Genomic DNA, 19,089 nt, shown 5'->3' on the forward strand with positions numbered 1-19,089 from the left:
ACAGTTTTATGAAAGTTCTATCACTGACCCGACTTGTGGGCTTTGATACTTGTATTTAGCTGACTTCTGCAATGAAAAGTCTCATCTTTTTCCATCACGTAATTCACTTCCCATTAGTGTCAATAAGTCTCCAGATTCGGAGCCCCCTTCGGTGCAGAACACGTTGGGGCCGATTAAGTCTCCGGATTCGGAGCGCCCTTCGTGGATATCACGATTGGCTCAAATAAGCCTCCAGATTCGGAGTGCCCTTCGGTGCATGACACCTTAGGGCCGATTAAGCCTTCAGATTCGGAGCCCCCTTCTTTGCACAACACGTTGCGGCCGATTAAGTCTTCGGATTCGGAGCGCCCTTCGTGGATATCACGATTGGCTCAAATAAGCCTCGGGATTTGGAGCGCCCTCGGTGTATGACACCTTAGGACCGATTAAGCCTCCGGATTTGGAGCCCCCTTCGGTGCAGAACACGTTGGGGCCGATTAAGTCTCCAGATTCGGAGCGCCCTTCGTGGATATTACGATTGGCTCAAATAAGCCTCCGGATTCGGAGTGCCCTTGGTGCACGATACCTTAGGGCCGATTAAGCCTCCGGATTCGGAGCCCCCTTCGGTGCAGAACACGTTGGGGCCGATTAAGTCTTCGGATTTGGAGCGCCCTTCGTGGATATCACGATTGGCTCAAATAAGCCTTCGGATTCGAAACGCCCTTCGGTGCATGACACCTTAGGGCCGATTAAGCCTCCGAATTCGGAGCCCCCATCGGTGCAGAACATTTTGGGGCCGATTAAGTCTCCGGATTCGGAGCGCCCTTCATGGATATCACTATTGGCTCAAATAAGCCTCCGGATTTGGAGCGCCCTTCGGTGCATGACACCTTAGGGCTGATTAAGTCTCCGAATTTGGTGTCCCCCTTTGGTGCACAACACGTTGGGGCCGATTAAGTCTCCAGATTAGAAGCCCCTTCTGCAAATCACATCCTCATTTGGCTCCTAAAGCTCGCACGCACAGGCTGATTCATTACGTCAGTTGGCCAAGTACCTAAGCTGAGCCGAATCAGACTATAATTGAACGCAATGTCATTCGTCAACTTAGCGAATTGGGCAGATCTTATGGACCCCTTATTACATACAAAAATTATTACAGAAACTACAAGTCCGCATGAACGAAACAAAATATGCCAAATGCGAAATGAGGTGCCTAATTGAATATATAAAAGCGCCCAGAATACGGCGCAAACGTTCGAAATGAAACATTTTATTTGATTAAAATAGTAGTTACATAAACGCAACCCACATTTGAACATTACAACATCCATTTTCAACCTCAAAAGCGAAAAAGGGGAAAAGATGCGTTGGTAAAGCGGCAGCGCCAAGTCAACGCCCGTCGCCCAGAAGCCCTCCACGGCTTGCAATGCCTTGAGCCAACTGTGCCCAAACCCATGACTTGCACATTGCCAAACTTCCCCTGATACCATTGACAATGTCAAGGCAAAGATCCAGGACAAGGAAGGATAAACTCAACGGTCGTTGTCTCTCCTTTTGGGGCGATCTGCTTCGATGACTTGAAGACTCATGCCATCTTTTGGACACCCTACCTCCCATACGGGTGGGTTCTCTGCTGCGATCCATTGCAACACCAAGCTCGGCCGAAGTTCGAGCTTCTCTAACTAACACCCTCACTTATCTCACCCCACATAACAAGTGATGAGGAATCAAGCGTGTTTATTTGTGCGAGGTGCCCACTCCTTTTATTTTCAATACTGATAGCGATCTCGAGGCCCCAATCCCGAGACAATTTCATTAATGTTAAACTCTATGAGAAGAACGTCGGTCGACATTCACCACTGCCTAGTTATCCAAACGGCTTTTTGAAGCACATGCACTGGCTGGGCAAGGACAGAATTATCAATCCAACTGGCCAAACATTTAGGCCCCGAGCCGGGACGAATTTGCCGCAGCCACTCCACTCACTGGTTTTTGGCTTCCTCAAGCTACAATGATCTAGTTATCTAGACGACGATCACAGATAAATGGCCTAGTTACAAATGGTCCAATTACAATGGCCTCATTCAGGGCTAAACGGCTATCACGTATGGGCCGACCTTGCCTATAAACTGGCGTATCACTGGACATTCAACAGATACTCGGGCCGATCAATGCTTATACATTCATTCAAACATTTATGCAATAAAACGAAACACGTATATGCCGAATACGAACTGCGATGAAATATTTACAAATAGAACATTTTTATTCAATCAAACAATAAATTACATAGTTTTGAACGTGATTTGTGTTTCAACCTTACAATGAGTATGCTTATACGGCGTCACCCTCATCCTCACTCTTCTCGACTTCAAAAGTAGAAAACGAAAAATGTTTACTCTGGTAGAGTGGCGATGCCGAATCAATGCCCGACGCTCGAAGAACTTCCGCGGCCTGAGATGCCTTGATCCAACCGTGCCTAAATCCACGATTTTTACATCGGCAAACCTCTTCGGCAAGCTTCTCCTTGGTCTTTTCGATTCCAACTTTTCGGCCTTCATGAAAACCTTTTTCATAGGCCCTCCCCTTTGCAGATTCCATTGCGAACATACTCGCCATCTCACGATCGGTGAGCGCGGTGCTGATGAGCCGCTGGGTAACCCTTTCTTCCACGATTGGGTTTCCCTACACGGCAGGTTGTGCCTGAGCTGCCCTGGCCTTCTTTAACTCACGCTCAGCCACCGCCGCGCGAGCTTCCAAACTTCGAATACGTTCCTCCCTCCTCTCCATTTCTCGGCGGGCAACGCGCAGCCACATGCCAATTTCATAGGCAGTGTAAAGCCCCTTCACCGCCCCGTAAATGCCTTCACGAAATACTTCGTAGTCCTGTCGACCTACCATTGACTGCTGAACCTCAGGAGGAAAACTTTGTCGAGTAAACTCGACCGCTACGTTTGGGTCTCGAACGATCGAGTTTGCCTCTGTCATGGGTTTATTCCCCACAAATACCGCAAAGCTTAATGGGCACGGATTCGCGTCAGTTCCCCTTTCGACTCGGGGTTGAGGAGATCTGCCCTGCGACTACTTGTCCCACCTGGGCGACCTGCTTCGACATCGAGGAGACTGACGCCTCTCTCGATCCCTGGAACTCCTACTTCCTATGCGCGAAGGTTCACCACCTCGATTCATATCTCTGCCCAGCTCAGCTAGCTTCCTCGCTTCCCCGCTGCTGTTAAAGAAAAGTCTGTTCGACATTCACACGATGAATCTTCCTCCAAGGGCTGGAGTCAGTTGTTCACTAAGCTCATAAAAGTTGTACCTTTGTTCCTTTATCCTTTACGGAGGCAGCACCCTCGAGGCAATCTCATTAATTGTGAAAACCTCAATCATGTCCATGAGCCAACTACGGTAGGGGCAGATTTATTAATCTAATCGGCTTAGAGGCAGATTTATTAATTTAATCGGCTTAAGGGCAGATTCATCAATATATTCGGCTTATGTGCCCCAGCCGGCCCATGAATCGATTCTTCAGAACTCTTAAGTTCGTCTCTTCCAGCGCCCGAATGATCATGAACTGCCTGGGGCAAGGGCAGATTCATCAAACTATTCGGTATATGAATCCATGAGCCAACTACGGCATGGGCAGATTTATAAATCTAATCAGCTTAAGGGCAGATTCATCAAAATATTCGGCTTATGCGCCCCAGCTGGCCCATGGATCGATTCTTCAGAACTCTTAAGTTCGTCTTTTCCGGCGCCCAAATGATCATGAACCGCCTGGGGCAGGGGCAAAATCCATGCGCCCATCCAGCGTATCATGTCCATGAGCCAACTACGGCAGGGGTAAATTCATCAATATATTCGGCATATGAATGATAAGTCAATATTGCCAAGATATTCAATCTTAGCAAGCTCAACAGAATAATCATTTTATCTAAAGTAGTGAAAAGCAAAAATTCTTCACCAGCACAACATCACAAACTGCGCATAAATAGTAGTGAAATGACAAGGTAATTTTCATTAATAAATTGAGCGCAGATAATAACCAATTTATACATGAAAACTACTCGGAACCAACAAAAGTCCTTAAAACAAAAACATATATCAAAAGTGAAAGCATTTCATAAAATTCGATTGCCTCCCAGATCAATCCTCGGGGTTAGACTCAAGTGGCTCAACGTCCACTTGCTCATATGGAATTGGCAAGGCCAATGTAACCCCAGCGGCATCAAGGGCCTTGAGCCACCCATGTTTGAATCCCTGATTCTCAAACTTGGGGACTTCATCTACATATTCCTCGAAGGCGGTGCCTTTTCCTGCTTCAAATGCGGTAGAAGCCTCAGATTCGGCTTTTTCCTTGGCCGCCTTCAACTCGGCTAACTCAGTCTCCACCTTGTTAAGCACCTCTCTGGCTAGCCTAAGCGATTCTTCGCTCGTGTTCGCCGTATCTTCGACATCAGAACAGAGCTGATCGGCAGACCGAGCCCTTTCTAATTCGGCTTTAGCTCGCGCAGTCTCCATTGCGGCTCTCATAACCGCAAACTCGGCCCTGCTCTTTTGACCGTCCACTTCTGACTGCAAACGGCCAATCCTCTCAAGGGCATCATGGAGGCGGCAGGCCAAGTCGCTGATCCTACCAATCGTCTACAAAACGAGTTGGGATCGCCAGATACCATAGGCAAGCAAAATCAAAACAAGTTAAGGTCACCTACCAAAAGGCCGACTGCGCAGATAGGGCTACCGCCACCAAATCCGGCACGGCATGAAAGGATGCCATATCAGCCGGAAGGAAGACTGAAGCCGCCAAGCTCAACGCTACCGTTGGGTCGGTAATGATGGATGCGTCAGAGGAAATCGGCGTGTCTCTGATCTTTGGCTGAACAATGAAAGGAACAACCATGTCTGAATTTTCTAAGTGAGGCCTTTTGTCAGCAGGACTATCTTCTGAACCGACCTCTCCCTCAGCGCTACGCTTCTTGCCCCGCTCTTCCGGAATCAACCGTTCTTCATTGACTGGTTGTTCAACGTCTTTCGCCGTTTTGATCACAACAATCTGAACCGGCTCATCAATAACGAATTTGAAAGACTCAATCAAGACGGGTTCAGAACGGGCGGCCTCGGCCTTTTTCCTGGCGGCCATTAGCTCGGCATTTTTCTTTCGAGCCATCTGTGTGAGGTTTTCCCCAGCCATACTTTTAAAAAAATCGCCGGGTAGATCTCCCAAACTTGCAAAAATATCTCCAGAAGAAAACTCCACCCGACCCGAAGTGGATGGTGAGGCAGGCTGATTAAGTTCGGCTACCTCAAACGCCGAGTTTAGGTCCTCGTCGACCTCTTCAGCCTCCTCAGCGAATTCTCTGGCTGGTTCGGTGACTACCTCTACCACCGGCACCACATCTTGCCCCAAATCAGAAGCTTCGATGCCAACTTGCCTAAGGCTCTTGAAGCTAGGGAAGATAAGAGCTGCAAGGTGTTGATCGCCGGTTGGAATTGGAATGTTGTCCACGGCTGAAAAAGTAGTATAAGTAGGCTCGTATCGAAGAAGTATGTGGGCCGCTCTCCCTTGCTTCTGTACGTTTGGACGGCCGAAGTACCCGAGTGCAGTCGCAATCTGTGCAAGGACTGCGTCGTCAGTAGAAGTCAGAATCTTCTTCAATTTACTGCCTGCAAAGACAAAGGGTTAGACTTGGAGAGAAGGCCGAGTAAAAGAAAAGTTCAATAAACGCAAGGAGATACATGGCTACCTAGTTCACCCTTCTGTCTGGGAATAGGGTCTAGGCGATCCTCGTCTTCGCCAAATTCCTAGTTCCCTCGGACATTGACCATCACGTCATCCACTCACTTGCCAGAGCTGGCAAGCATGGATACCAAATGATGGTCAGTATCCTTGGCCCTAAGAAAGTACTGCTCGAGCCGACCGAAAGATTTGGCTAAAGCATAGCAGTGCCGAATAGCCGGAATGCCAAGATCGATCCTGAGGCGCCGGTTCAACTCTACGATCCCCATTACGATTCGAAAAAAATTCACATTGGGCTGAGAAGGAATTAGACCCCAATGGCGGAGGACGGCCCTAAGGAATGGATGTAGGGGAAACAGACTCCGCCCTCCGCAATGGATAGGAGTGGCAAGACGATTATGTTGCGATCCTCTCTCTCCATATCCAAAGTATTGTCCGTCACTAGAGATAGATGAACATCATCAGGAATAGAAAAATGTCATCGGAATCCCGAGATACGACCTTCAGAAAGGAGGTCTTTCAGGTGCTTAGCCATTTTAGCAAAGATCCCAGGGTATACCAAAGCTAAAATAAGCACGGAAAATAGGATCGCAAAGAAAGAAAGAAAACTTACGACAGGTGAAGAAGACGAGGATAGACGGACGAAAGTTGCAGAGAAAAGCGTCAGAAGAATGATACCGTCTGGGAATCCAGGAGGCCCAAGTATTCGAGAAAAGCATGCATTCGAAAGGACTGAAGTTTCAAATCGTATTAAATGCAAAAGGTGCATGAATGAGGCCGGAAAGCATAATGATGACCAAAAAGACGTGCGCGCTCTGACACATTGGGATAGGCAAAGCCGCCTAATTTATGTCTTGGTTGTTCAGAATCAAAACCAAACACGCCAGTTAACTACTGTCAATGGCGAGTTTGGGGGGCAATTGTGGGAGCCGAATAACTGGCAATGCTGGGGAGAGCGTACTCTGCAGAACGGACACTATTCGGCGTTACCCGGCGCGCTCAGGAGGCCGAATACAATAGATAGGCCGGATAAGCGTAAATCCATGGAGCCGAATATGAGAGAGGACAATAAGTAACGAGTAGGCCCTAGCCCCGAGGCCCAGTAAACGAGTATAAATACAGGAACTACAGAGAAGGGTAAGGATCTCCTTGTTTAACTTAGAATACAAGTAACCTAGAGCTTGAGACTGACTTGTCCATCGGAGTGCTAATTCCGGCACCCACGTCGGAGTGTTTATTTCCTTTCAGGTGACTATCTGAGGAACCCAAGCGTCTCCCAGGATCCGAAGGGTATTTCCAAACAACTTCCCCACAAAATGCTATAAAAGTGCTATGTGTGTCTATTCCACATTCCCGCTTCTAAGACTTTCGAAAAGCTATTTCTAAATTGCATCGTTTTCTGAAAATTGGTAAACAGCTATAAGTACATGGCTGATTGAGAAATATTATACTAAGAGCATAAGGGCATAAAATTCACCGTGGATAATTATTGGCTAAACAAAGCTTGATATTAAAATATAGAGTATCTAATATAGAGATCATTTGACATATAATACAGAAATCATATAAACAAAATAATCATAATCATGGTACAGAATGAAACAAAACAAATGTATGGACTCAAGAGGTGGCTCGTACGAACTCTAGAGGTGGCTCCCACCATAGTGTAGCACTTAGCTCCGGACAACACTTTGCTCTACACCAGAAATCATAACCACAGTATAGAACATAACAAATGTATGGACTCAAGAGGTGGCTTGTACGAACTCTGGAGGTGGCTCCCACAGTAGTGTAGCACTTATCTCCGTATAGCACTTTGCTCCACACCATAAATCAGAGTGTCAGTGGATCTATGACAGACAGAGAGTCACAAAGTGACTAATTAGAGGGCCAATGGTTATTTAACTCCCCCAAGGCATGAGACTTCCTTGGTGGTACTTATAAAATAATTACTCAAAGCACATTTTAATAAACAGTTATATTCATAGGTTTTCCTTATTATATAAAATAAGATTCATAAATTAAAAATGCTAATATAATTTATAAAACACAAATTGCGTAAAATAAATTATAGTAACTCAAAATATACGTAAAATATATTATGGTGACTCAAGGTATAATATAACTCACCTAAATGTTAATTCCAATTTTTACCTTTCGTTCATTGCAACCCACTAAATACTCCAAACTAAATTCAAAGTTTTGTATATATAAAAAACTAGAAACCAGAGAGAGGATTAGAGAGCTTGGGGGATGCATAGATGATTGACATATATATATATATATATATAGTGTGAATCGTGGCGTGGACGGCAAGAGTCTTGAGTAGCAAGAGACTTGGGAGGCACGTAAGTTTATTGTATAGAAAATGTTATATTTCAGTATATTTTAATGTAAGAAAAATATAATAAAAATATCATAATACTCAGAAAATAATATCGAATAATAATATAAAGTTAAAATTATTTTTTGAAATCATTTATAATTAAATAATACTAATATAAAATTTAAAAGATAACTTAAATTTTTAGGTTGTTATAATGACAATACCTTGAGAAGGGAAGGTTAGCAAAGTCGATGAAATCGTGAATCGGTTGAATGAAAAGAATAAGAAGGCTACAAATGCACACAGAAAGTTTGATATGTAAATTTCGTTTGATATGTAAATTTCTAATTATGTTTAACCTAAACTATTAACCAATGTCTGTTACTAAAGGGTCGTAAGGTGTGCCAAGGTGAACCTCGTAACTTAAACTTTGATTCTACGGAAGGCTGCAAGACACTATGTACCATCCGGTATGTATTTTCATAATTATATTGATTTTGTTTGTTTTTATTTTAATCTGTCAAATTGTTAATCGCATGTTGGTACTATTTCATCATAAGGTGCCGTAATCTCAATCTTAGCACTTTCCTTGCATGGATGGCACGCAAGAGAGTATGTATGTACCAGTATGTATTGAAGATATGAGTACAAATCTTTTTTACATCCATTAAATTTCATATTAGTCAATATGTTTCTGGACAATATTTGTAATACGCACTTTGTTTTTATAGGCAGGGGTTACCCTAATGCAAATGGTGGACAATATTGGAAGCACATCTCATAGTCAAGCAGAAATCAATATAAGCAGTCAAAGTTCGACACTAGCTTCAAAATTTATTGGCTTCAATATAGATGCGGATCCAAATGCCCTATTTCATTTTTAGTGCCGAATTAGTGATTTGATGACAATTATTTGTAACCAAAGGACAGTTTGGATAGTTTGGTTTCATTTACGTTGGTTACAATTTGTAGATTTTGTTTTGCTTCATTCGTAAATGAAGCAAGTTTTGGTTAATTATGAGTGAAAGTTGAATTTGTGGGATATGTATGAAATTGTATGAAACTGAGAGCCTCCACTTGACATACTTTTGAAGTTGTGTTGGCTTGTCTTCTATGAAATTTTTTGAGAAATAAGAGTTTTTCTATTGGTGTTATCATGAATGAGCTTTGTTGCATACTGAGCTCTATATCAGTGTGTCATCTTGTTTCACCTATAATTTTTCTTTATTTTGTTCTCTTTTCTTTTAATTACTACTTTTCTTTTAATCTCATTTTTTTGTTATATTCTGTTCAATCCGAATACAACAATTTCTTCATGGACAGAGCAAGTTTTTCATGGACACAGCAGGTTTTGCTGAAAATAGAGTTCTGATTGATTTGTGGGTGAAAACAGAACAGGTTTTTGTTGTGGGTGAAAACAGAACAGGTTTTGTAACAACATATTGATCACAAATAGAGCAGGTTTTGGTTGATGGACAGAGCATGTAAAAGCATGGGCAAATCAGGTTTTGGTTGATGGACAGATCAAGCAAAAGCATGAACACATTAGGTTTTGGTTGATGGACAGGTCAGGTAAAAGCATGGACAGATCAGGTTTTGGTTCATGGATAGATCAGGTAAAAACATGGATAGATCAGGTTTTGGTTCATAGATAGATCAAGTAAAAGCATGGATTGATCAGGTTTTGGTTCATGGATAGATCAGGTAAAAGCATAGACATATCAGGTTTTGGTTGATGGACAGATCAAGTAAAAGCATGGACAGATCAGGTTTTAGTTCATGGACAGATCAGGTTTTGGTTCATGGACAAAGCAGATTAGGTTTAGAACATGTATTTTGGCCTTATTAATTTGTTGCTCACAAAAAAAAGAACGTATAAATCGACAAGTAGATAAGGTTTAGAACATGTATTTTGGCCTTATTAATTTGTTGCTCACATTTAAGAACATGTTTGAATCAAAAATAAATAAATAAATAAATAAATAAAGAACATGTAAATCAACAAGCAGATCAAGTTTAGAACGTGTATCTTGGCCTTATTAATTTGTCGCTCACATTCAAGAACATGTTTGAATAAAAAAAAAATGTAAATCAACAGTAGATCAGGTTTATAACATGTATTTTGGCCTTATTAATTTGTTGCTCACATTCAAGAACATGTAAATCAACAACAATAGAAAACAAAACAGTTTTTTCATTCCCACATTCAAATCATCACAACACATACCCATAATCCATCAAGTCCATTGAATCCATAAGTACATCCATCAAATTCCAAAAAGTTAACAACTGAATAATTTACATTATAAAATAGAAAACAATACAAAATACAATAACATAAAGCATCGCCTTGAAATTCTTCTCCATCCTTCGAAGCCTTCTACCATGCTCATCAATTTCATTATCCATCTCTAAAACCGTTGTTCTTAGATCGTTAAATTCTTCGTTTCTTACAGCTTTACGAAGTGCAGCATTGGAACGGATTGTGGAGATCACGTCGTCGTCATCATCATCTGTGAACTTGAAGTAATTGCAGTGTTCCTTATTACTCTACCATGCATGACAATCAGTTAATCAAATCAGGCTAATCAATTTCCAAACAAATTTACAAACAAATTTCCTTACATATTTTGATGGGCAAACAAAGAACAATCGCCCTTGATTTCCATTCTCATTGGTTCGGACAATACACGTGGCAACTGTTTTTCCACAATCACACATTCTTGGTTTTAATCTTATGTTACTATTGTTAGTAGAGGAACAAGCCGTTTTTTAATCTGTATACAACATACAAAATAGACATGATACATAGAGAAAGCAGTGGCAAATTAATAAGGCCAGTAGTTTAACAAAGGAGCTTGGAAACCTTTCAAGGAGAAAATTCCATACAGATTCAGGATTAATGTTTTTCAGTGCATAACTGCGAAAAAGGGTATGAACATGTGTAGTTTTCTTGCTATGGTAGGATTGCATATGTGGGAGACCTGATATGATAGGTGCAAGTAGTAATCCGTATTTTGGGAAAACAGATATCCAAGAGTAATCCATATTTCATAGACAAATTTTATACCCTTCTTAGACAGGTATCCAAGAGTAATCCATATTCCATAGACAAATTCCATACCCTTCTTACACAGATATCCAAGAGTAATCCATATTCCATAGATTTCATACCCTTCTTACACAGATATCCAAGAGTAATCCTTATTTTTGGTAAATAACAGATTTCATCAACAGATAATAAACTTTCAAATGCACAGTTTTAAGCATTGTGTTGTCCATGTTTTTTCTAGTTGAACCTTGTGAAGCAAACTAAGTTACAAAAATTGAGTCAGAGATGTTCATTCACATTTGAACATTAAGTTAGAAAAATTAAGTTAACCACATTCAAAAGTTAGAATATGGGTTTACAATCGAAATCAACATGACAAAAAAAAAAAAAAAAAAAAAAAATTCAAGGCAAAACCCATAATGCCCAAACCCGGGTTTTTATGAACCCTAACAATCATTCATTCATAAGGTCGAAAAACATGTTCTAAAAATTCAACTCAAAACCAAAACCCTAACACAAATTGTGAGCAAGACCATAACACAAACAGTTTGGTGCAACAAATTTGTTTGGAAATTGAAGCGAACACATAAAACCAACACATAAACCCTATGTTTTTGTTATTTCAAAAACATGTTCTAAACCTTCAACTCAAAACCAAAACCTTAACACAAATTGCAAGAAAAATCATAACGCAAACAGTCTAGTGCATCGAATTTGTTTGAAAATTGAAGTGAACACATAAACCCTATGTTTTTTGCGATTTCGAGTTTACCTTTTGTTCTGCTAGGTAAATGACTTTCCATTTGTGATTTGACACCCGTAGCTCAAGATCTGTCTCTACGCATTCACAGAGTCGGATGTTTCACAGAGGGATGAAGGATGAGAGGATTTCAAAGAGAAATTAAGTTAAGGGCTCGAATGCATTTGGAGTGAGTAGAGTATTTTGGAGTCTGAGGAGAGAAAAAACACCTTTGCTTTTTATTCGGGCCATTTGAGCTCTTAATTTCGAGCTACAGATCATTTTTCATTATTGCAGAAACCAATCTCCAAATATTTTTTAGATTAATTAGATTATACGAAGAAACATCATTTGCGTGAGACAACCTAAAAACCATCATGCTAAGCAACACCCAACGTTGATGAGATGTTGATTAGAGCGAACTTCTAAAGCGGTGAGTGTAAATGTCGTAGGTTTGTAATTTTATATTTAACCTTTTACATGATTTGATCATTAGAGGCACTTTAATGAGTGAACAAAAATCATTTAATACTTTTGGTCAAAAATTTTGTTGTGTTATTATTGGATGTGTTAGTTCCTAAATGTGAGTGACATTAGCCAGCATTAACTTCTTTACACTACAATATATAATAGTTTTAAGAAATAAATTTCAATAGATCAATTCTTATATTATCGGACGATGAGTTAATATAATGGCGTATCAAAGTAAAAAAAAATAGACTTTTAACGATAATATTTTAAAAATGTTCCTAATAAATACATTTTTACGGAGAAAATAAATATTTACTTTTTGAGAGAACAATTTTGGTGATAAGGACATATTAGAAAACGTGATCGGTGTCAAAAAAATTGCTGGAAATATTGTCCATGGTGATTGGCGGTGTCGGCTGATGGTAATAAGGTGGAGAGAAAAATGACACGTATAAATAAATAAATAAATAAAATTTAGACATATATGTATCATTTGGACAAATTGATGTTCTTTTAGCTAAAAAATTTAAAATTAGACATGCAGTCTGAATGTTCCTTTTAAAACCTAATATAAAATTGGGATAGTGGATTAACATTCTTTAGGAATGAAATTTGTTTTAAGCATTTGTAGTAGATTTTTGTTTTTGCCAGTGGGTATTTGGCACTCACCCCGACTAATTTTTCGATTATATATAATTTCTCAGTTTTATATACACTAATTAATTATCAAGTCAAAACAATAGGTAACCTTAAAATAGTGATGAGGTGGCCTCCACCCCAATTAATTAATATTAATTAATTCCTTAAGTACAGGTAGGGCTTAATCCCATATAGTGGTGCTCCAGAAAAAATCGTTTTGAATTTTAGGGATTAAAATAAAATTATAAAGATTTTCATGGGGAAAAAATGTTAATTTCTATTATAAATACTCAAAATATAGTATAGGCAAAATGAATTTTTGGTGAAGTTTAGGATGCAAGGTAAACTTATATAAATTTTGGAGGGGTCATAGATTTTCAAGGGACCAAAATAAAACTATATAAATTTTGTAAGGGCCAAATGCTATTCCCCGCCCCCCTCCCCCCCTATAAATACTTAAAATAAACTTGGTCACTAGTATTTTTTTATTCCCGCCATCAGCCCGAAATTGGTAATTGTCTAAAAAGATAGAAACAAGTATAACATGTAACTATTGATCCACCTTTTTAACTTTTATATATTTAATTATTAGTATTTCTGGATTATGATTATTCACTGTTCCTAAGATTTGTGTTTTAATCAATTCCAACCCACAATAGAAGTTGTGAAAGTGATTGCAAATGATGAGTCCTTTCTTGGTTAAAAACTCAACTTCTCCATATGCATGCTCATCCCTTGTCAACATTGCACTAAAGCAATTATGCATAGAATATGAAATACAGAAAGTGACACAAATAGATGTTGATCACCAAATAAAGATAATGTGTGTATATCATATTTAAAAAATACTAGACCCCTACCAAGACAAAATTGAGAAATCTGTCACACTAGCAAGACAAAACTGAGGAAGAGACAGAGCTCTATACATTCACCAAATTTTTTTTGTGGAAATTTCTAGAAAAAGTTACATAGCTAATGAAAAAAATGTAAAGTTCAAATAAAATACAGGTATGAATATGATGATATTCCCCAATACTTCCCTAAATTCCTAGTATAATTATAAATCTTACCCGCAAAACTTGAACAACAAAAGTGTATGAACGCTCTCAACAGATCAGAAATAGCCAAACTAGTACAGGTAACAAGGATCAAGGAACATTGAAAAGTTGTCCATCTCAAAATTCAATTGAGTAACTTGTTGTTATGGGTGCGGCTGGTAACAAGGCTCCATCAATATTGAAACATTGTCTGTCTCAAAATTCAGTGGAGTAGTTTGTTGTTGTGGTTGTGGCTGGTGTGGGAGCCGAATATCAAGGGATACAAAGAGGTCGAATAAACATTTAGAAGATCAGGATATATTATATTCAGCTCTGTTTTGTACGAATCAGAAGTCGAGCATCCTAATTGGCCAAAGAACCAGTTGAGCGAGGAGCCGAGTGGAAATTGGTTTACAATAGAAGGAGCCGAGTAAACAATTACACGGTGGATTAAAGGTGGGCTAGACCCTGAGGCCCAGAGGCAAGTATAAATAGAGGAACATCAGCCAAAGAGAGGTACGTAAGAACAAACCTAAGAAACTTAATTTACAAGCAACCAAGGGAGTATACACTGACTTATCCGTCGGAGTGTTAATTCCGGCACCCCCAACTGGAGTGTTCATTCCTTTCTAAGTGATTAGCTGAGGATTAAGAGCGTCCTACAGGATCCATAGAGTATTTCCAAACCACATCTCCACAATTGGCGCCGTCTGTGGGAATACTCAAGTACATCCATGGCGGGCGTAACGGAAGATCCTCCGATAGTCGCTGACGAAACCACACCGATAGATGACCTCACTCCAAGAAACATGCTAGGACCAGAGAATATCGCCGCACGACGTGCCTTGAACTTTGACTCAGCAGCTCAGACCTTACCCTCAGCTTCAATGCATGAGATAATGCAGACGATTATGCATCAGGCAAAGCAGAATGAACAGCGGCTGGAGAACATGATGGCTGAGAATGAGCGCTCGCACCAGGATTTGGCCTTAAAGGTGGTGAAATCCCAACATGCCGCATGCCAAAATCGGGATCGACCTCCGGGAAAGAAAGATGGCCGTCGACGTCAACTTCAGAAATGCAATAATGATAGTGATTCGGAATCACCATCCCCGGAGCCCAGAAAGAAAGGGCGCCTTGATGTTAACAGCTCATCCGAAGGAAGTCCATATGTACAGCATAGATGAAGAAACGATGATTCGGATGAAGATAAACATGACCCATTCGTGCGACGAATTGCCAGGGCCGTGCTACCCAAAAAATTCAAGGCATCGTTGTTTACCCTCTACGACCGAAAATCAGACCCCACTGATCATACTCGTCATTACAAGCAAGCGATGACGCTCCATGTTGACGATGAAGCCCTCATGTGTCGGATATTTCCAAGCAGTCTGGGACCACTGGCCGTAAGGTGGTACTATAAACTGGAGCTGGCATCGATTAAGAGCTTCCACCAACTCCAAAAGTCTTTCAGGGCATGATTCATCACCAATGAGGTCCAACCAAAGCAAGCCGATTCTCTCTGGGCCATGCAAATTAAACCGGAAGAAACTCTCCGCGAATACTCGGCCCGCTATTTGGAGTACTTTAATCTAGTGGATGATGCTTGCAATGATTCCATGGTCATCACCGCCTTTAAGATAGGATTGCATTCGGATAGCCCCCTTTGCAGTTCATTAACCAAGCGTCCCTCTAAAACCGTCTGGGTATTAATGAAGAAGGTCGAAGAGTACTGCAAAGTAGAGAATGATGCCCTTCGAGTCAAAGCCGGACGTAAAGCCATTGATTCGGCCGCATCGGGAATTGTTCAGCCGATTAGTGTCGTGCCGTCAAGAAGCCCCGAGCAGCGGGATTGACCTAAACGAGTAAAAAGGCATGATTCACGCCTATCAAACGACCAATGCCCGCATTGAGCTAGTGAGCAGTATCAAGTGGATAGCAGGCGGACAAGGCGTCTGGGCAAGAAATACACAGAGCTGACAGGGTCGATCAATAAGATTCTCTCAAAAATACAACACCTTCCGTTCTTCAAGTGGCCGCCCAAGATGATGGGACCCCCCGATGCAAGAAGACAAGATAAACGATGCGAGTACCATAAAGACCATGGCCATGACATCGATAGTTATTTTTCTTTAAAAGATCACCTGGAAGAATTGGTGCAAGACGGCCGTCTTACGCAATATGTCCGAAAGAACAATTCAACAAATACAGTAGCTCTACGGCCGGAGTCACCCCCTCTTGGTGTAATTCATATGATATACAGCTTTCCGGCACCACCTGAGGTGCATACAATCTAGTTTCCATCCAACACCCATAGCCCAATGACACCAGCAAAATGGCCACGTGACACTGGAAGGACTAGTTTCGATGACAGTGATTTGGCTGGAGTGACCAACCCCCACACTGATCCCCTTGCCATCAAGCTATGTGTAAACCGATTCATCATCGAGCGTGTTCTCATTGGCCAGGGCAGCACTTCAGAGATAATGTATTACAAAACTTTTATCAAGCTTGGTTTTACCGATTCAGACCTATCTCTGGCTAATTATCCACTTTTCAGCTTCAATGCTAACCCGGAGTACCCTTTGGGCAAGATCACACTACCTGTGAGGGCTGGAACCAGATCAGTAGATGTAGAATTTATGGTTGTTAAGCTCCCTTCGCCGTACAATTTGATTATGGGCATAACTTGGTTACATACGATGCAAGCCGTGCCGAGCACCTACCATCAACTACTTCGTTTTCCAACTGAATACGGAATTGAGCAAATTCGTGGCTCTTAGAAATCGGCGCAGGCATGCTATCTTCTAGCTACAAAGAGACCGAGGGAACTGGAAGTGCATTCAATTGAGGTACCGGATAGAGAGAGTCTTGAAGACATTGGAAGGGTCCCAAGTGAAAAAGCGACCGAAGCCCTACATCGGGTCGAAATCAATGGAAATCCTAACAAGTTCTTCATGATCGGCACTTCCTTGGATAACGTCGAACGGTAGGAATTGGTTGCCTTCTTACTTGGCAATATTGATGTGTTTGCATGGTCCCTATACGAGATGCCAGGAGTAGATCCATCAGTGGCCCAACATCGCTTAAACATTGATCCAAAGTGTAATCCAATCATTCAAAAAAGCCAGAGGTCCGCCGCGGAGCATACTTCGATCGTCGTTGAAGAGGTAGATAGGTTACTTGACGCCGAGGCGATTTGCGAAGTAATTTATCCTACATGGTTATCCAATACTGTGGTCGTAAAAAAGAAGAATGGTTCTTGGCGCGTCTGTGTGGATTTTACAGACTTGAATAAAGCTTGCCCCAAGGACTGTTTTCCCTTGCCCAGAATCGACCAACTTGTTGATGCAACGGCACATCATCAACGCATGAGCTTCTTGGATGCCTACAAAGGCTATCATCAAATTGCCATGCATCCAGAGGATTAGGAAAAAACTGCATTCCTCACCCCAAGAGGAACTTATTGCTACAAGGTCGTGCCTTTTGGGTTGAAGAATGCGGGGGTAACTTATCAAAGACTAGTGACTTCCATGTTCAAGGAATAACTCGGCCGTACCATGGAAGTATACATTGACGATATGGTGGTCAAATCCAAGGAAAAACACTCCTATCTAGCCGATTTGTCAGAGACATTCGGCATTTTTGGAAAATATAAGATGAAGTTGAACGCTTCTAAGTGTGCATTCGGCATCGGCTCCAGCAAATTCCTTGGCTACATCATGAACCACCGCGGAATCGAAGCCAATCCAAGGCAGATCATGACAATTCTGGAGCTTGGATCCCCTCGGTCGGTCAAAGAGGTTCAGAAGTTAATGGGGATGGCCGCCGCGCTCAACAGATTTATCAGCCATTCCACCGATCGCTGCCGATAATTCTTTCACACTCTTCGGTAAGGCAGAGCATTTGACTGGACTCCCGACTGCCAGACCGCTTTGGACGGCCTGAAATCTTACCTCCGATCAGTTCCACTCTTGGCAACTCCTGCAGCCGACGACCCACTCATTTTGTATCTCGCAATATCCGACTAGGCAGTCAGCGTTGTATTGTTAAAGGAAGAACTAGGGGAGCAGCGACCAATGTACTATGTGAGCAAAGCTACAGTCGACACCGAGACACGATACCTCCCATTAGAAAAGCTTATCATTGCTCTCGTCATGGCTACAAGAAAACTGATGCACTACTTTCAGGGGCACACCATTGAGGTGCCAACAGAATATCCCCTCCGGTCCGCACTCCGCAACGCAAAGGCGTCTGGGCGCATCTCGAAATGGGCTCTTGAACTCGGCCAGTACGATATCCAGTTTTTACCCAGAACTTCCATCAAAGGGCAAGTGCTTGACGACTTTGTTGCCGAGTTCACAGGATCCCTGGCCGACTTTAAGTCTGATCAAGTGCAAACTGAGCCCGACTGGAGAATGTATGTTGTGATGTTTGGAAGATATATTGTGATGGGTCATCCAACCAGCGTGGCAGTGGGGCTAGCGTAATGATCATGACCCCTGAAGGGGTAATAATCGAAGGGGCCGTCAAATTGGGATTCAACGCATCAAACAATGAGGCCGAATATGAGCACTGTTAACCGGCCTTTGAAATGCACTTCACCTCGGTGTGAAGCGTCTGCTTGTTTTCTGTGACTCAAAGTTAGTAATTAACCAGTTGAAAGGGGAATATGCAGCCAAAAATGACCGCATGGCAGCCTATATGAAAACAGCGAATTCTTTGCTGGCAAATTGTAACACGTCCGCGAGGGACCTCATGCTACAATTCGGACTCGATTTGTGTCACGGTTCTTAATCTGAACCAAAGAGTCCAAATCTGGCAAATCGTTTTGAGAAACAGATTTTTGAAAAAGTAGTGCCAAACATGGACTGCTTTGCCAGATACAGAGTCGCCACCTAAATATTTTTAAATGGGAGAATTTAGGAAACCCTGACTCGGTGCCGAAGGCCACGTGTCCGTCATCACCGGAGTTGTCTCGGCTCGGGAGCTTGGGTACGATCGGGGAAGGTCAGCTATGAGCACCCCCTTTCGCCCGGTCCGAAGACCGGCCTCTACTAACCGTGATATCCGTTTTTGAAAACTTTACGTGTTCTTATTCCATTTATT

The 19,089-nt window shown here is 41.8% G+C and overlaps 1 protein-coding gene across 1 annotated transcript; it reads left to right on the plus strand.

Moving 5' to 3' along the window:
* Positions 1 to 16,301: 16,301 nt before the first annotated feature.
* On the plus strand, positions 16,302 to 16,763 carry LOC145813122 (uncharacterized). Its single transcript, XM_082908393.1, has one exon. It carries the CDS (start codon positions 16,302 to 16,304, stop codon positions 16,761 to 16,763), a length of 462 nt encoding a protein of 153 aa, XP_082764519.1.
* Positions 16,764 to 19,089: the final 2,326 nt, after the last annotated feature.

The sequence above is a fragment of the Camellia sinensis genome, chromosome 15 (assembly GCF_055761805.1).
Source record: "Camellia sinensis isolate YWXY chromosome 15, ASM5576180v1, whole genome shotgun sequence".
Lineage (NCBI taxonomy): Eukaryota > Viridiplantae > Streptophyta > Magnoliopsida > Ericales > Theaceae > Camellia > Camellia sinensis.

Coding starts and splice junctions, on each gene's coding strand:
- LOC145813122 (XM_082908393.1), top strand. CDS start 16,302: ATGACACCAGCAAAATGGCCACGTGACACTGGAAGGACTAGTTTCGAT.